This window comes from Carcharodon carcharias, chromosome 11 (assembly GCF_017639515.1).
Source record: "Carcharodon carcharias isolate sCarCar2 chromosome 11, sCarCar2.pri, whole genome shotgun sequence".
NCBI lineage: Eukaryota > Metazoa > Chordata > Chondrichthyes > Lamniformes > Lamnidae > Carcharodon > Carcharodon carcharias.
The window spans coordinates 73,998,090-74,018,220 of NC_054477.1; the positions used below are offsets into that span (position 1 = coordinate 73,998,090).

At 41.0% G+C, this 20,131-nt stretch overlaps 1 protein-coding gene across 1 annotated transcript in view; it reads right to left on the reverse strand.

The window, feature by feature from the left end:
• Nucleotides 1–655: 655 nt before the first annotated feature.
• The window catches only part of LOC121284322 (interleukin-18 receptor accessory protein-like), a 67,209-nt gene continuing 47,733 nt past the window's right edge, over nucleotides 656–20,131 (reverse strand). The window contains exons 9-11 of the mRNA XM_041199717.1: nucleotides 18,470–18,619; nucleotides 14,023–14,205; nucleotides 656–1,168 (exon numbers count right to left, since the gene is read on the reverse strand). Of these exons, the coding sequence (XP_041055651.1) occupies nucleotides 810–1,168; nucleotides 14,023–14,205; nucleotides 18,470–18,619 (692 nt within the window). The 3' untranslated portion in view covers nucleotides 656–809. The remainder of the gene's footprint in view (nucleotides 1,169–14,022; nucleotides 14,206–18,469; nucleotides 18,620–20,131) is intronic.

A 20,131-nucleotide genomic window follows, 5' to 3' on the forward strand; every position in this document is an offset into this window, starting at 1 on the left:
CTCCCCTGCTCTTCTTTGAATAGTGTCCGGGATGTTTAGGTACATCTGACAGAGCAGACAGGGCCTTGATTTATTATCTCATCCGAAAGACAGCATGTCTGACAGTGCAGAGCTTCCTCAATACAGCACTGGAGTGTCAGCCTAGCTAGATTTTGGTACTGGAGTCTCTGGAGTGGAACTTGAACTCACAACCTTTTGATTCAGAGGCAACAGCACTATCAACTTTTTTTATTTCATTCACAATATGTGTGGGTCACTGGTAAGGCCAACATTTATTGTCAATCCTTAAATATCCTTGAGAAGGTTGTAATGTGCTGATTTCATCAAAATTTCTTGAATACAACTGAATGGCCTGCTAGGTTATTTCAGAGGGCAATTAAGGGTGAACCAAATTGCTGTGGATCTGGAGTTACATACAGGCCAAACCGGATAAAGATTACAGATTTCCTTCCTTATAGGACATTAGGTTTTACTACAGTCCAGTATTTTCATGGTTATAGATACTAGTTTTCATGCCAAATTTTAATTTAATTAATTGAACTTCAATTCCCCAGCTCCCATGGTGGGACTTGAACTCAAGCCTCCAGATCATTAGTCCGGGCCTCTGGAGTATTATACCAATAAGATAGCTACCATGCTATCATATCCATGACTGAGTCACAGCTGACATCTTTGTATTTTACACAATAAGAACAGGACTGAGCTTGTGATTTTCATATGCATTTGGCGATATATTCTACAGAATACTAGTCAATTGAAAAATAGCAGATATACAACAGTTACAATACTAAAAGGTCATAGTTTGTCCATTAGATTGCAGCTTTCAACTGAAACTCTGACTTCCTCACAAACTCATTCTTCTTTACTGGCATATGGTATCTGAGCATTTTCCAGAATTTTGAGGATGGGGGAGAAGACTTATTTCCTTTCCACGTTATCTCTGGTAGCACTGTGATGGCCTTTTTAACATTTTGTGGAAGGTCCATTATGTCAGGCAGAGATCTGAATTTTATCAAAATCACCTTGGTTTTATAATTATCGAGCATACTGTTGACTCCTGTCTGCAGTTCAAAAACCTTTGATCCATTCTGTGAAATGTAGTTTGGGCTGAGGACAATTATTACTCTCCTGCTTCTTTTTATACATGAAATAACATCTTCTGTGTAAACTGCACAAAAAAAACAATTATACATATATATGACTTCCTTAAATGAGATGAACGGTCACAATTTTTGAGTACTTAATGCACCAACACATGTTCTTATTTTGTTATGTCTTTAACTTCAGGGGACAAAATTAAACTCTGGTGGTGCCAACAAAAACAAAAGTCTGTTTTATTCTCACAATAATCCCACTTTCTATGCTATGTTTATGCGCATTACAGAAGATGATAATTGTACAGTTAAGTTCTATTACTGATTTTTTTTTGTTGGAGAACCAAGGAGGTGTTACCATTCAGGAATTTCTCTTATTTCATTCATGTTCACAGCACACGACAGTTCAATGGTGAAACTGTGTGCCTTCTGACCTATAATTTTTAATCTTAGACGTACCACAAATATGAATAACATGTCTAAGGACTAATAATTACATCCTACTGGGATAATTTACTTCAGGAACAACAGGGGATGCTACCTTGCACATTTGTTATCTCCACTGGATGTAAAAATACCACATTGCCAGGCCATATTCTTCAGGCTAAAATACTGGATGAATTCATTACAGAGTTCAATATATACAAAAGAAAAATAAAACAAATGGCATCAACACTTATGAAGACAGAGAGATTTAAATTTGTCTTTCTTAAAATTAAGGTCGAACCAATAAAAGAAAACAAGAACAAATTTAAATTAAAGAGCATTGATTCACATTAAGTACTGTTTTTATATCTTTTTGATTAGTTCATTAGATGAAAGTGTGAATCCACCTCCCCATTGAGCTTGTAAGGGAAACACAAAAATCAGAGGCTTTCAATCTTCTTTTGTTCAAGCAGCCTGTAATCCCAGAGATACTTCCAATTTACCAAAGCAAAAACAAAATGCCATGAGTGTTAAAAAACTGAAATATAAATAGAAGATGTGAGTTGACCTGTTGTGTTTTACAGCATTGCTGTTTTTATTTCTAATTTATCATTTGGATTTTAAAATGTATAAACGTGACAGTTTGGTCCGTAACAACACAGAGGATTAATGATCCAAAAAAACATAAAGAAACTCACATTTAGATGGTAGTTTATGATTAGGAACTGGAAAATTGCTCCCACCAGATATATGTAATTCCACAGTTTCTCATGGAACTGGTGCTAGTCATAGTGCTACTGTAACCATGCATGCTTCCTCTGGACCTATCTTTTGTTTCCTAATAGTTATATTACCACCTCCTTTTGCCTTACACTATCATCCTTTATGTCATTTAATCTCTCCTGTCCTATACCCCATCACAGATCTTACCCTTTTTCTTTCCTTCACATTTCCTCTTCATCCCACCATCTCTCTGGCTCTGTACTGCTAATAATGTTAAATATCTAATTCTTAATTCTGATGAAAGGTCCTTGGCCTGAAATGTTAACATTATTTCTCTCTCCACAGATGCTGTCTGACCTGTTGAGTATTTCTAGCATTTTCTTTTCATTATATATACTTCCTGTGACATTGCACTTTGAATCATTGACCAACATTGTCAGACCTGCACTAGTGAACAATAAAAAAGGACGTAATAACACAGGAAATTCTTAATTAAAACAGTAAATTGTTATTCCTTTAATTGCACCAAAGATAGTGAGCCCTCCAGCACAATTCTGGAATGGTTTAAGCGGCTATGGTGACCAGAGTGGTGTAGAGTTTCCACTAGGGGCACAATTGGCAAAATCTCCCAGAATGTGCTGATTGCTGTGTTGGTTTTGCCAAGATAAGATTGTTCTCAAGTTCTCTGCAAACCCATTAAGCCCTAATGTAAAATCTCACATAAAAAATACAATAAAGCAGTATAATCAACCTTGAAACATGACATTCTCTAGTTTCACAAAGAGTGGGGTTGCCAGGAAATGAGCCATTCTTCATTGACTGATTTAAGGCTCTTGGCCTTACATTTTAATTGGCTTCATAGGAACATCGGAAATAGAAGCAGGAGTAGGCCATTTGGCCCCTCAAGCCTGCTCCATCATTTAACTAGATCATAGCTGATCTTCTACTTCAATGTCATTTCCCTACACTATCCCCATATCCTTTGATATCTTTAATATTTAGAAATCTATGAATCTCAGTCTTTAACATGCTCAACGATTGAATCGCCACAGCCCTGTGGAATAGAGAATTCCAAAGATTCACCACCCCCTGAATGAAGAAATTCCTCCTCATCTCAGTCCTAAATGACTTGTCCCTTATTCTGAGACTGTGTCCCCGGTTCTAAACCCTCCATCCAGCGAAAATATCCTTCCCTCATCTGCCATGTTGAACCCTGTTAGACTTTTATATGTTTCAATGAGATCATCTCTCATTCTTCTAAACTCGCAAGAACATAGGCCCAGTCACCTCAATATCTCCTCATAGGACAGTCCCACCGTCCCTTAAATCAGTCTGGTGAATCTTTGTTGCACTCCCTCTATGGTAAGTATATCCTTTCTTGGGTAAGGAGACCAAATCTGTACACAATACTCCAGGTGCAGCCTCGCTAAGGATCTATACAATTGCAACAATACTTCTTTACTCCTGTACTCAAATCCTCTTGCAATAAAGACCAACACATTATTTGCCTTCCTAATTGCTTGCTGCATCTGTATATTAGCTTTCAGAGACTCATGAACAAGGACACCCATATTCCTTTGGACATCAACATTTCCCAATCTCTCACCATTTAAGAAATACTCTATATTCCCTTTTTCATACCAAACTTCACATTCTTCACACCCGATTCCATCTGCCATGTTTTTGCCCACTCACTTAGCCTGTCTAAATCCCTTGAAGCCACTTTGCATCCTTCTCACAACTCTCATTCCCACCCAGTATTGTGTCATCAGCAAATTTGGAAACAAGACTTTTGGTTGCCACATCCAAATCAATGATATAGATTGAATAGCTGGGGCCCCAAGTACTGATCCTTGCAGTACCTCACTTACAGGCCTGCCAGCTTGAGAATGACCTGTTTATTGCTACTCTCTGTTTTCTGTCTGTTAAACAATTCTCAATCCATATCAGTATATTACCCCCAGTCCCAAGTTCTCTAATTTTACTTACTAATCTCCTGTGTGAAACCTTATTGGAAACCTTCTGAAAGTCCAAATGCACCACATTCGCTGGTTCCCTCTTATCTATTCTGCTGGTTACATCCTCAAAAAACTCTTAACAGGTTTTGTCAATCATGATTCCCTTTCATAAATGCATGTTTACTCTGCCCAATCCTACCATTATTTTCTAAATGTACAAATATTACAACCTTTATAATAGATTCTAACATTTTCCCTACTACTGATGTCAGGCAGACAGGTCTGTAGTTCCCCATTTTCTCTCTCCCTCCTTCCTTAAATAGTGGGATTACATTTGCTACCTTCCAATCTGCAGGAATCGTTCCAAACTAAATAGAATTTTGGAAAATGATCACCAATGCATCTATTATCTTTACAGCCAGCTCTTCTAACTCTCTGGGATGTAGATCATCAGGTACAGGTGATTTATCAACTTTCAGTCCCATTAATTTCTCCAGTATAGCTTTTTAACTAGTATTAATCTCTTTCAGTTCCTCATTTTCACTAGTCCTTCAGTTCTCTAGTACTCATGGGAGATTTATTTATCTTCCTCTGTGAAGACAGACACAAAGTATTTTTTGGAGAAGAAAAGAGTTGACGTTTCGAGTCCTCATGACCCTTCGACAGAACTTTTTTAACTTCTCTGTCATTTACTTATTCCTCACTATAAATTATCCTGCCTCTGCCTGCAATGGGCCCACATTTCTGCTTTTTTACATGCCTGTAGAAACTTTTACAGTCAATTTTTACATTTCTCGCTATTTTTTAGTTCATATTCTATTTTTTCTTTATCAGTTTATTGGTCCTCCATTGCTAAATTCTAAAATACTCCCAATCCTCACGTTTACTAAAGCAAAAATAAAAATACCTGGAAAAACTCAGCAGGTCTGGCAGCATCTGCGGAGAGGAACACAGTTAACGTTTCAAGTCCGTATGACTCTTAAACAGAACTAAGTAAAAATAGAAAAGAGGTGAAATATAAGCTGGTTTAAGGGGGGTGTGGGACAGGTAGAGCTGGATAGAGGGCCAGTTATAGGTGGAGATAGCCAAAAGATGTCATAGACAAAAAGACAAAGAGGTGTTGAAGGTGATATTATCTAAGGAATGTGCTAGTTAATGGTAGAAAGCAGGACAAGCAAGGTACAGATAGCCCTAGTGGGGGTGGGGCGGGGTGAAGGGAAGGGATCGAAATAGGCTAAAAGGTAGAGATAAAACAATGGATGGAAATACATTTAAAAATAATGGAAATAGGTGGGAAAAGAAAAACCTATATAAATTATTGGAAAAAACAAAAAGGAGGGGGAAAAAACAGAAAGGGGGTGGGGATGGAGGAGAGAGTTCATGATCTAAAATTGTTGAACTCAATTTAGGTTTACTACTTCTTTTTGGCAACTTTATAAGCCTCATCCATTGATCTAATACAATCTTTAATATCTCTTGTTAGCCATGGTTGCATGACCTTTCTTGCTGGCTGCTTGCATCTCAAAAAAATGTAAATTTGTTGTAAACCGTGTATTCTATAAATGCTAGCCATTGCCTGTCTACCATCATACCTTTTTATGTAGTTTCCCAATCCACCACAATCAATTAGCCTTTCATACCTTCATGGTTTCCTTTATTAAGAATTAAGACCCAAGTTTTGAGTTGAACTACATCACTTTCAAACTTAATAGAAAATTCCATCATATTATGATCACTCTTCTCTAGAGGCTCCTTTACAATAAGTTTATTAATTATCCCTTTCTCATTGCACAATACTGGATCTAAAATAGCCTGTTCTCTAGTTGATTCCTCAAAATACTGTTGTAAAAAGCCATCTCATATACATTCCAGGAATTTGACTTGCACAGCATTAGTGCTAATTAGGTTTGCCCACTGTGTACATAGATTAAAGACCCTGTGATAACTTTATTACCCTTTTTTACATGCACCTCTAATTTCCTGATTTATACTTACATAATCACTATATTGGTGGCTTATAAACAATCCCTACCAATGTTTGCTGTCCCTTGTTGTTTCTTAGCTCCTTGATCTACGTCTTGATCTAATGATCTAAGATCCTCTCTCACTAATGTACAAATCTCATCCTTTATTAACAGTGCTATCCACCTCCTTTTCCTTTTTGCCTATGCTTCAAATACCTTTGAACATTCAGTTTCCAGCCTTGGTCACCCTGTAGCCATATCTCTGTAATGGCAATTAGATCATATCTGCTTACTTCCATTTGTGCTATCAATTCATCTACCTTGTTGCAAATGCTGTGTGCATTCAGATAGAGTGCCTTTAATTCTGTCTTTTTAATATTTTTGTAATCTCTAGCCTTATCTGCTGGTGCACTCTTAAGTTTGTGTGTTCTGTCCCTTCCTGCCACACTCTGATTATCAACCTGGGAAGAGTGTCCTGCAGTCAGCATCACAGTGAAGTAGTCACTTCAAAAAGTGATATCAGCACAAAGGTGAGAGCTGATTGGTGAGTAGTGGGTACATGTTTTTCTCCAGTTTTTTTCTCCAATTTTTCACCAGTTTAAAATAGATTAAGCTAAGGAAAATAAGGGTTCTAGTTTTTATTTACAGTACATAAATAATTTAACTTTTTTTTAACTGTATTTAACATAAAGTAAGGGTTTTTTTCAACTAGAGGCATGGCAGGGCAGCTCAGTCCTGTGTTATGTACCGCCTGCAACATGTGGGAAGCCATAGATGCTCCTTGCACTCTGATAAACCACCTGTGCAGGAAGTGCCATCAGCTGCAGCTACTTGAGCTTCAGGTTTCGGAACATGAGCAGCAGTTGGAGGCACTGAGGTGCATCCGTGTGGCTGAGAGTTTCATGGATAGCACGTTTTTAGACTTGGTCACCCCACAGCTTATGGAAATGCAGACAGGGAGGGAATTGGTGACCATCAGTCAGAACAAAGGTGTCAGGCAGGTGGTCAGGAAATCCCAGGGTGAATCTCGCTCGAGAGCCGTTTCTCTATGTTGGAAAGTGGTGAGAGTGACGGCTCCTCTGAGGAGTGCAGCCACGCTCATGGCACTGTGAGTGGCTCAGCTGCACGAGCGGGGAGCAAAAAGAGGGGAAGAGCAATAGTGATAGGAGACTCGATAGCAAGGGGAACAGACAGGTGTTTCTGCAGCCGTAGACATGACTCCAGGATGGTATGTTGCCTCCCTGGTGCCAGGGTCAAAGATGTCACTGAATGGCTGCAGGGCATTCTAAAGGGCGAAGGCAAACAGACAGAGATCGTGGCACATATTGGTACCAACAACATAGGTAGAAAGACGGATGAGATCCTGCAAGCAGAATTTAGGGAGCTAGGAAACAGATTAAAAAACAGGACCTCCAGGAGCCACATGCTAGTGAGTATAAAAATAGGAGGTTAATCCAGATGAATGCGTACCTGGAGAGATGGCGCAGGAGGGAGGGCTTTAGATTTCTGGGACATTGGGACCGTTTCTGGGGGTAGTGGGACCTGTACAAGGTGGACAGGTTGCACCTGAACTGGAATGGGACCAACATCCTTGCGAGGAGATTTGCTAGTGCTGTTGGGGTTTAAACTAACTTGGCAGGGGAGTGGGATCCTGAGAGGAGGTTCAGCAGGGAGAGATGCACAGCCAAAATTATAAGAGAGAGCAAGTGAGTCTGGAAGGCATAGAAATTATAGGCCAGTTAATGCACAAGGGAGTTTGACAAGGTTGGATGGTATTTATTTTAATGCAAGGAGTCTGACAAATAAGGCAGATGAGTTGAGGGCACAAATTAACACAAGAAAGTATGATGTCATTGCTGTCACAGACAGATGGTTGAGAGAGGGACAGGATTGGCAGTTCAATATTCCAGGATACAGGGTCATCAGGCAAGACAGGGAAGGAGGTAAAAGAGGAGGGGGTATTGCAATATTGATCAAGGAATCAATTACAGGGATGACATCTTAGAAGGCTCCTCAAATGAAGCTATTTGGGTAGAACTTAAAAACAAAAAAGGAACAATCACATTGCTGGGATGCACTGAGGCCTCCAAACTGTCAGAGAGAAATAGAAGAGCAGATATGTAGGCAAATTTCAGAGAAGTGTAAAAATAATAGGGTAGTAATAGTGGGGGATTTCAACTTCCCCAACATTAACTGGGTTAGTCATAGTGTGATAGGTTTAGAGGGAGCAGAATTCTTAAAATGCATCCAGGAGAGCTTTTTAAGCCAGTACATAGAAGGTCCTACAAGAGAGGGGTGGTCCTGGACTTAATTTTACGGAATGAAGTGGGGCAAGTGCTAGAGGTATCAGTGGGGGAGCATTTTGCAGATAGTGATCATAACTCTGTTAGATTCAAGGTTGTAATGGAAAAGGACAAGGATAGGCCAGAAATCAGAGTTCTAAATTGGGGGAAGGCCGATTTTAATAAGATCAGATATGATTTGGCCAGAGTGGACTGGGAGCAGCTACTTTTAGGTAAATCTGCGTCAGACAGTGGGACTCATTCGAGAAGGAAATCGGCACAATACAGGGCCAACATATTCCAGTTAAGACAAAGGGTGGGGCCAACAAATCCAGGGAACCCTGGATGTCGAGGGATATACAGGATTGGATAAAGAGAAAAAGGGAGGCTTATGGCAGATACAGAGGGCTCAAAACAGCAGAAGCCCTAGAGGAGTATATAATGTGTAGGAGGGAACCTAAAACTGAAATTAGGAGAGCAAAAAGGGGGCATGAAAATCATTGGCAGGTAAAATAAAGGAAAATCCAAAGTTATTTTACAAGTACATTAAGAGTAAAAGGTTAACTAAGAAAAGTGTATGGCCCATTAAGGACCATAGTGGTAATTTGTGTGTGGAGCCGGAAGACGTAGGTAGGGTTCTAAATGAATACTTTGTGTCGGTGATCACAAGTGAGAGGGACAACGTGGGTATGGAAATCAGGCAGAAGGACTGTGATATAATTAAAGGAAATAGCATAGAAAGGGAAGAGGTTCTAAGTGGTTTGGCAGGCTTAAAAGTAGATAAATCTCCAAGCCTGGATGAAATGTATCCCAGGCTGTTGAGTGAGGCAAGGGAGGAGATAGCAGGGGCGCTAGCAATAATTTTCAATACCTCTCTGGCCACAGGAGAGGTGCCAGAGGACTGGAGGACAGCCAATGTGGTATCATTATTCAAGGAGGGTGGAAGGGAACCAGGGAACCACAGGTCAGTCAGTCTAACCTCAGTGGTGGGGAAACTATTGGATGCAATTCTGAGGGATAGAATTAATCTACACTTGGAGAGGCAGGGATTAATCAAGGACAGTCAGCGTGGTTTTTGTTAAGGGGAGATCATGTCTGACCAATTTGACTGAATTTTTCGAAGAGGTGACCAAGTGTGTAGATGAGGGCTTTTGACGTAGTTTACTTGGACTTCAGCAAGGCTTTTGATAAGGCCCTGCATGGGAGACTGATAATGAAGGTAAGAGCCCATGGGATCCAAGGCAATTTGGCAAATTGGATCCAGAATTGACAGGAAGCAGAGGGTGATGGTCGAGGGGTGTTTTTGTGACTGGATGCCTGTGTCCAATGGGGTTCCACAGAGATCGATGTTGGGTCCCTCTCTGTTTGTGGTATATATATATATAAACGATTTAGACTTGCATGTAGGAGGGTTGATCAGTAAATTCACAGATGACACGAAAATTCATGGGGTGGTAAATAGTGAGGGGGATAGCCTTAGATTATAGGAGGATATAGACGGGCTGGTCAGCTGGGCTGATCAGTGGCAAATGGAATTTAATCTGAATAAGTGTGAGGTGATGCACTTGGGCAGGACAAACAAGGCACGGGAATATATGATGAATGGTGGGACCCTGGGAAGTACCGAGGATCAGAGGGACCTAGGTGTACACGTCCACCGGTCCCTTAAGGTAGCGAGACAGGTAGATAAGGTGGTTAAGAAGGCATATGGGATACTTGTCTTTATTAGCTGAGGGATAGAATATGAGAGCCGGGAGGTTATGCTGGAACTATATAAAACGCTGGTTAGGCCACAGCTAGGAGTATTGCGTGCAGTTCTAGAATCCGCATTATAGGAAGGATGTGATTGCACTAGAGACAGTGCAGAGGAGATTTATCAGGACGTTGCCTGGGCTGGAGAGTGTTAGTTATGAGGAGAGAGAGGATAGACTGGGGTTATTTTCCCTGGAGCATAGGAAATTGAGGGGAGACATGATTGAGGTGTATAAAATTATGTGGGGCATAGATAGGGTAGACAGGAAGGAACTTTTCCCCTTGGTGGAGGGATCAATAACCGGGGGCATAGATTTAAGGTAAAAGGCAGGAGGTTTAGAGGGGCTGTGAGGAAGAATTCTTTCACCCAGAAGGTGGTGGGAATCTGGAACTCACTGCCGGAAAGGGTGGTAGAGGCAGAAACCTTTATAATATTTAAGAAGTATTTGGATGTGCACTTGCCATGCCATGGCATACAAGGCTAAGGGCCTGGTGCTGGAAAATGGGATTAGAATAGTTAGGTACTTGTTTGATTGGCACAGACTCAATGGGCCGAAGGGCCTTTTTCTGTGATGTAGGCCTCTATGACTCAATTCCCTTATTGCCATCTTGTTCTCTTGCCTTGTCCTCGCTCTTTAATTTATCACATCTTCCCTCACGCCCACCAATTCAATTGATTGTTTTGATCTGTCCTTGGTTTGTGACATGCAGTCAATTGTATCCACACAAGTGTGTCCTACTCTGCTGGAATTGACTAAATTTAGAATAATTCAAACAAAATTTAAAGTCCTTTGCTTACATTATTTGCAGCAACAGTAAAAGGAACAGACATGGGTCAGGCTTCAGTTAACTGCTAGTCACTCCAGCTAGAGGTGATTAATGTTAGATTCTTGCGAAATTCTGGGTGCAATCAGCAGAAACTTACCAATCCAACTTGGAAGAGTGGCCAGTTTTGTGAGTGAGGACTTTTTCAGGTGAATGGATTTTTGAGTTAACATAACACCTCACAGATACTCCAGTGGGTACAAGGCATTTAGGTTTAGTACTATTACATTCAATCCTGCCCAGATTGCATTGAGATCTGGGAAGAAAAATGGGAAAATCCATGCCAATCTTCTGAAACTGTTAACGTGGGCTGAATTTTTGTTCCAATTCGGGAGTGCAGAGTAGGGAAAATTCCAGAGAAAATGCCCCAGATCTTCAGATTTTTGTTTTGGGGGAGGATGTTAACAGCAGTCAGTCCCGCCAACCCTGGAAAGAGTTCAGAGGCAGCCACAAGGGCTGCTGGGTGCTGAGGTGGGTTTGTTAAAAGGCCTGCCTTTATGTTCTGGGACTTGATCCCAATCATAATAAAAACAAGGAAATAAAAATCAGCCCTGTAGCCCTCATCCCTCACACCTCCTCACCCCCATACACTCCCCATGCCCCATTCAAGCCACCTCATGCACCACCCCCCACACCCACCCTGCATGGGCCCACATACCTTTCATGTCAAACAATGCTCTCCATTCATCCACGTGGCTTTTATAGCCCCTGTTCCAACTTACTCCCAACTAATGCCAACCCATTCTCCTCCACTCATCCCCATGACCCCTCATACCCTCCAGGCCAAACCATGGCCTCCAATCATCCCCATGGCCCTTTATAGCCCTTATGCCACTTGAGTGCCAACTCATGCCATCTACCAACCACCCTTTGCCCTTACACTCTCTGTACTAACTCACTGAGTATCCACCATGGCCAGATCTCAGGAGCCATAGTGAGATGAAATAAAATAAGTTCTGTCTATTGCAGACTTCACTATACATATAAAAAAATTCTCACTGACAACATTTAAATCGCTTCAAGTGTTTAATTCCTTATAAAGCCAACAATTTCTTCAGGTACTTAATCCATCATAAAAACAAATATTTTCTTCAAGTACTTACTCCATTATGAAAACAAACATTTGTACTCATAGCCCCACATCAAAGATAGCTAATCCCTTTATAACCACTTTAGGCTGTCAATCAAACTGTGAACTTACAGGCTTTCCACTGTGATAATGATAGGCTGTGGAAGCAGTCAAGCAGCACTAATCCTACAATGACAACCCTCATGCATATGACAATAAACAGTGAAATAGTGAGCACCAATTTTTTCAACTGCAAGCTATATGTTTATTTTCAAAAATTTAAAGGGCCAAGGGAGTGAAATGATTTAACAGCTTGACTGTTACACAGAGTTTATCCACTTTTTATGCACATTCGTGTGTATTCTTAACAATCCCAAAGGGGTCCCTGGTTTCTAAAAGGGTACCTTGAAGCTAGCTTCAAACAGCTCCAATTTTCGTTAGTGAGATTTCCAAAACATGACTTGTGGACTTTAGACACCTGATGAAAAGGAGTTATTTGGGGAGGTAAAGTATATGAATATTTCCAGCATGTTTTGGTTTTATTTCAGATTTCCAGAAGATGTAGTTTTTATTTTATATTCTTCTTACATATAAAACATGTCTGACACAGATCCTGATGGATTTGCAGGTGCATTTTAGGAGCTGGTAGGTACGTCTTGCAAATAAAATTAGTAATGATTGAAAATGGATTTGTTTTCACTTTGAAATCCAACATTTTGAGTTAAATTTAATTTAATTTGACAGTTTTTTCAGCTACCTCCAAACGTCCTGGTCCTTTTCTGGTGACAGTACTTTCATAATGTAAGCATGCCCAGAATCCAAAAGCTGACAGAATTGTATATTATCTCCATATTAATAGTAGAGCCTAACATGCTCTATGAAGGCTGGCTGTCCACTGCAGAATAACAGAATGTGAAGTTCACTCTTCCAAAACGGGATGTGATATGGTTAAGTGCAAATTAAAGACATTTTAAAGCAGTTGTCAAAGAGGAAACATTCATCTCACCTCTTTGATAAGAGTTGAAATTCATGTCCAAAAGATAAATGTCTAGCCCAACCACCAAAGATACACACAACATTTTATTAGATAAATGTATGCATTATTTAATTTATTGGACTGTATGGTCTGTTACAAAAACTGTTGCATATATTTTAACATATTTAAAATGTTGTCCATTTTAAAATTTAGGTGTATACTGATTAAAATTGACTCAACAGGTTTAATATGAATTAGAGCACTATTAGTTAGATTTATGTGCAAAAGGTTATTTAATATTAATTTACATAAATAGGAACAGGAAATACTGGTAAAAAGTGTGAAACTAAATAGAACAACACACTCTATCTACAAAAATATAATCTACCATATTCACTGAGATTACATAACTGTATATTCAATATTTATCAATGAAACATGGTAAAGGTATAATGCTAAGGACTTGACACTGCTAATGAGATAAAGGCTAACTTTGTAAGAAACTACAGACAACTTTAAGCTGTGTTAATATTGTTTTCATGTGTTATGTATTTATTCATATGTTTATTATTATGTGCATTCTGGCAACAACTCTGGACATATCATTTCTATTTCTTATTATGCGGTTCTGTGTCAAATTTTGTTTTATTATGCACCTTGAAGCACCTGTGATGCACCTTGGAATATTTTACTATGTTAAGGTGCTATATAAATGCTAAATGGAAGTATAGGAATTTTGACATTCATTAAAGTGATACCAATGATTTGCTATTTTTCACGTAAGCATAGGTCATGTAGAAATGAAGGAGAATGTGAAGATGGAATTGACCATTTCCTATATTTTCATTTTATATAATAAAGAGGAATTCCTGTGGCAATCCTCACAATATATGCAGCATAAAATAAATACAGTGCAAATTAAAACAAACCAAACAAATGCAAAGAGCACTCACCTCCTCCAGGCAGTACATCCCTCTCAAAAAGGCACAGCTTATATCCATACTGCTTCTCTAACATGGATGGAAGGAGCTCCACAGCAAACCTTTCCTCAGTAATAATATAATTACTGCTCTCATCACCCTCCCCCAAGGAGGAAGCATTTGCATACGAAACAAAGGCATCAAATTCTTTACCGTCTGGTCACAAGCAATTTGTGACAGAGTGGAGGTGATGGTGATGGGAGAGAACAAAACAAAGAAAATAGAGATTACTATCTTTCAGCCATTTTGAATACATTCTGAAGATCTTTGTTACAAACAAAAGAGGAGTAAATTTGGATAAAATTCACTTTTTAAAATCACATTTGGAATTTTAGGCATATTAGAGTTAAACGGGACATGTGCAGAGGATGCAAACAAACCCCAACCATCACTACTCTCCTCCACCTGGCCGAACTTGTTCTCTCACTGAACAATTTCTCCTTAAACTCATCTCACTTCCTCCAAATAAAAGATGTGGCTATAGGTACCCGCATTCTGCCTGTCTCTTTATGGGGTATGTGGAATATTCCTTGTTCCAGTCCTCTTCAGGCCCCCTCCCACAACTCTTTCTCCGGTACACCGATGATTGTTCCAGTGCCATTTCATGCTCTCATCTGGACCTGAAAAAATGGATTACTTTTGCTTCCAATTTCCACCCCTCCATCATTTTCACATGGTCCATCACTGACACATCCCTTCCCTTCCTTGACCTCTTGTCCCAATTTCTGGTGATAGACTGTCCACCAATATTCATTACAAGCCGACTCCCACAGCTACCTCAACTGCAGCTCCTCATACCCTGCTTCCTGTAAGGACTCAATCCCATTCTCTTAGTTCCTTCGCCTCCGTCATATCTATTCTGATGATGCCACTTTCCAAAACAGTTCTTCTGACATGTCTTCCTTCTTCCTTAACCGAGGTTTTTCACCCACAGTGATTGACAGGGCCCTCAGCCGTGTCCAGCCCATCTCCTGCACATCCGCCCTCACACCTTCCTCTCCCCCCAGAACCATGATAGGGTCCCCCTTGTCCTCACTTATCACCCCACCAGCCTCCGCATTCAAAGGATCATCCTCTGCATTCAAAGGATCATCCTCCGCCATTTCTACCAACTCAAACATGATGTTATCACCAAACACATCTTCCCTTCACCCACCGCCACCGCCCCCCCACCCCCGTCGTCATTCCATAGGGACTGTTCCCTCCAGGACCCCCTGGTCCACTCCTCCATCACCCCCTACACCTCAATCCCCTCCCACAGCTATCGCAGAAGATGCAACACTTGCCCCTTTACTTGCCCCCTTCTCACCGTCCAAGGGCCCAAACACTCATTTTAGGTGAAACAGCACTTCACTTGCACTACCCTCAATTTAGTCTACTGCATTCGCTGCTCCCAATGCAGTCTTCTCTACATTGGAGAAACCAAACGCAGACTGGGTGACCACTTTGTGGAATACCTTCAGTCTGTCTGCAAGCATGACCCAGACCTTCCTGTCACTTGCCATTTCAACACACCACCCTGCTGTCATGCCCACATGTCCGTCCTTGGCCTGCTGCAACGATCCAGTGAAGTTCAACGCAAACTGGAGGAACAGCACCTCATCTTCCGATTAGGCACTTTACAGCCTTCCAGACTTAACATTGAGATCAACAACTTCAAATCATGAACTCTCTCCTCCATCCCCACCCCCTTTACGATCCCCCTTTTTCTAATAATATACTTTTTAATATATATTTCTTTTCCCACCTATTTCTATTATTATTTTGAAATTTATTTCCATCCATTGTTTTATCTCCACCTTTTAGCCTATTTCATTCCCTTCCCCTTACCCCACCCCCACCAGGGCCATCTGTCACTTGCTCGTCCTGCTTTCTACCCTTAATGTCACCATTAGCACATCCTTTAGCTAATATCACCACCGCCAACACCCCTTTGTCCTTTTGTTTATGACATCTTTGGCAATCTCTTCTTTGCCTCCATTTATCACTGGCCCTCTATCCAGCTTCACCTGTCCCACCTCCCTCAAACAGCTTATGTTTCACCTCATTTCTATTTTTCTTTAGTTCTGATGAAGAGTCATACAGACTCGAAATGTTAACTGTATTCCTCTCTGCAGATGCTATCAGACCTGCTGAGTTTTTCCAACTATTTTTGTTTTTGTTTCAGATTTCTAGCATCCGCAGTGTTTTGCTTTTATCTACCCTACATGCAGTTCCATTGACTTTAATGTAATTTACGTACAAGGTATGTTGTATAATGCTTGGCAAATGCGATTCCACCCGTTTTGCTGCTGGAGCTATGTCCAATTTCATCTCATAGGTATGCAGACACAAGATTAAGGCTTTTCTTTTGTCTCATCCCTTTCCCAGTAGTTACAAGCACAACATTAGGTGCAAGAGGTCCCAATTTGTCCATGTATGAGTTAATGCAACATGAGGAAATTTAGCTTGTATTCTAATTACTGACGCTGCCCTTCATCACTCACTCATTTGAAGAATTTCCTAAAGAAGGCTACAATCTTCTGTTAATTATAAAGGCATTGTTAATTTTTTCAAAAATTTCCTGATTATTTTGTCAATCCTCAATCCCTTGCTGGATTACTTTGGCAAAGGTTTAACTTATTTTCTCATTTAATGTCCAATAAAAACTGAAAACACAAACAATAACCCTCATGTTATAACATTAGAAGGGTTATTAAAAGTATTTATGATAACTTTTGGAAAATACGAAGTAGCACGTCACAAGAATATTGAAGTAAAAATGATAGCAAATTAAATGTTATTCAAAAATATATTCTATTTTTTCAAATATCATAAAATACACCTGAAGAAATGTAGTTACCTAGAGGAGCATTTTACGGATTACACCCCCCACCCCCCCAACATCCCCCCACCAGCCAGCATATTTGCAGGTGGGGGGCACGTAAAATAGAACAGGTACCTAGCCCACTGCCTTCACATCCACCTCCAAGGCGTCAGCCATATTACTGTAGACGGGTAAGGCATCAGCCAGCCCACCCACTCTTAGGCCTATGGAAGTCCTTAACTGGCCATTTAAAAGCCAGTTAAGGGGCTGTTTCTGCCCACACCACAATAATATGTGTGGCTGGGGAAGGCAGAATGGAGGAGGCAAGCCTACTATTTCACCCACTAAGGCAAAAAGGGAGGAACATATGGACATATAAAATAGGAACAGAAATAGGCCATTCAGCCCCTCGAGCCTGCTCTGCCATTCAGTTAGATCATGGCTGATCTGTTTGTGTTTCCAATTCCACATTCCCATCTACCCCCAATAACCTTTGATTCCATTGCCTAACAGGAATCTAATACGAAGAAGCTGCTGCACTGAGAACAACCACCTCCTGGATGCTACTGCGCAGAGAAGACCCACATAGTTGATGCTCCATGTACCCACTGCTGCACGTGGTGTTCCAGGTTCCGATTGCTGGAGGCCTCCATCTTCTCCTCATCTCCGTTAGCTGCCCTGGGCATTCTTCAGGTAAGTGCCGATATGTACACACCATGCTAGTCTAGATGTGTTCTGGATTGGCATGATTTCCTGCTGGTGGAAGATCCAATTTCAGTCGGGCCTTCAACTGCATCCCATTAGCGGGATGTAAATCAGTTTCATGGCAGCCTCTGGCGAGACTTGCAACCCACCATGTCAGCCAGGAATGAAAGATCCCGCCATCATTTCATGATGTGCGAAACCGATTTTTCAGCTCCCGTTGCTTTGTTCCCCCCACCTGTCATTAAACACACTGTGGGGGGCTCTGGAATATTCCGCCCACTGAGTGTGTTGTCTTTTGAAAGGGAGTGTTGTACCTCCTTTGGGAGGGGTGGGGTGCCCTGCGCTCGTTGGCCACCCCCCAAGATGTGACTCCCCCCACCTGCCCTACCACTGGCCTCCAAAACCTGACACCCCCACACCACTCCTTAAGAACCCAATCCCTGACCAAGAACCGCAGACTTTTCTCTAAATCTGGTCACCATGAATCTTCTCCGCAGAGCTGTTTGTAGTTCCAGCAGTGGCCATTATTGGCCGGCAGTTCTTGAGGGCAGGACTTCCTTTCCCTGAGGAGTGGAAGTCCCACAATTATACCATTAAGGCCCCCCCCACCCCACTACCGCACCCCCCCCCCCCCCCCCCCCCCCCCCCCCAAGTGTATTAATGCTGCTGGGCAGCCATATTTAAAGTCAGTCAGCTTGTGAGTAACTCGTCCCCATCAGTAAAATTCAACCCATAACATTTTAATGAATACGTTTGGGATAAACAAATCCAAGATTATAGTAGAGCTGCAATATAATAGTCCTAAATGATTATGAGACCGTATATTTGTAAATAGATTAGAAACAGTATGATTTACAATTAAGAAATTGTGAATTCCATCAATATTTTTTAACCTGGAATTTATCTTACCTCCAATGGTTTCATCCTTTGAGAAATAGTGTCGGTAAAGAAGAACAATTTCAATCCAAAATTTGTAGACTGTAACACATCCACAAACAATAGTCACAAATATTAAGGACGTAGATATGGTTATCACTTTTATTTGAAAGATGTTGGATTCTGAAAGAGTAATATGAGAAAGGAAGAACATTATCATGTTTTAGCATATAGAAATTCAATTTCATTTAACAGACATTTTTTTTCATTCTTTACATTTGAATGCAGGTTGTTATTACATATGCAGAGCCTCCTTCTCCAGGCAATAACCATCTCCAATGAGAGAGAATCTAACCATCAATGGCATTACCATCACTGAATCCCCAACCATCAACATCCTGGGGGTTACCATTGACCAGAAACTGAACTGGACTAGCCATATAAATACTGTGGCTACAAAAATAGGTCAGAGACTAGGAATCCTGCAGCGAGTAACTCCCCTGTTGACACTCCAAACCCTGTCCACCATCTACAAGGCACAAGTCAGGAGTGTGATGGAATACTCTCCACTTGCCTGGATCAGTGCAGCTCCAGCAGCACTCGGAAGCTTGACACCATCCAGGACAAAGCAGCCTGCTTTATTGGCACCCCTTCCACAAACATTTACTTCCTCCATCACCAATGAACAGTGGCAGCAGTGTGAACCATCTACACATTGCACTGCAGAAACTCACAAAGGTTTCTTAGGCAGCACCTTCCAAACCCATGATTGTGACCATCTAGAAGGCCAAGGGCAGCAGATACATGGGAACACCGCCACCTGGAAGTTCTCCCCTCCAAGCCACTCACCATCCTGACTTGGAAGTATATCGCCATTCCTTCACTGTCGCTGGGTCAAAATACTGGAACTTTCTCCCTAATAGCATTGTGGGTGTACCTACACCACATGGACTGCATCAGTTCAAGAAGGCTGCTCGCTACCTCCTTCTCAAGGGCAATTAGGAATGGGCAATAAATGCTGACCTAGCCAGCAATGCACTCATCCTGTAAATGAATTAATTAACACACTTGAGCTTGTTCAAACTGATGAGAGAAATTTATAATCAGGACCAAAGACACAGTTTGTCTCCATGAAATTTGATTAATCAACAACAACTGCTTATATTTCTACAATTCTTTTGACATAATAAAACATTTCAAAATGCCTCACAAGAGCTATATAAAGCAAAGTTTGGCACTGATTGACATTACAAAAAGCTTGGTCAAAGAGATAGATCTAAGGAGTGTCTTCAAGAAGGAAGGTAAGGCAGAGAGGTACAGGAGTCGAAGTTCCAGAATTTAGGACCTAGGTTAACTTACAGCCATCAATGGTGGAGCAATTAAAATCCAGGATGGTCAAGAGGCCAGAATGAGAGCACAGAGATAGAGAGGGGTGAAGTCATGGAGCGACTTGAAAACAAAGCAGAGGCAATAAGGGAACAGTCTTGCTGCAAAGGTTTGGATGATCTCAAGTTTACAGAGGCTACAATGTGGGAGGCTGTCCAGAGTGTGTTAGAATATCAGTTAACAGAGGCATAAAGGTAAAACTTCTGCAAATTGTAATGGAGGAAAATCATTAAAGAGCCAGTTGGTTGCTGTATGTAGATTTTCCTATGTGTATGAACTATTGCTTTCCTCAAACCACTTTCCAAAACA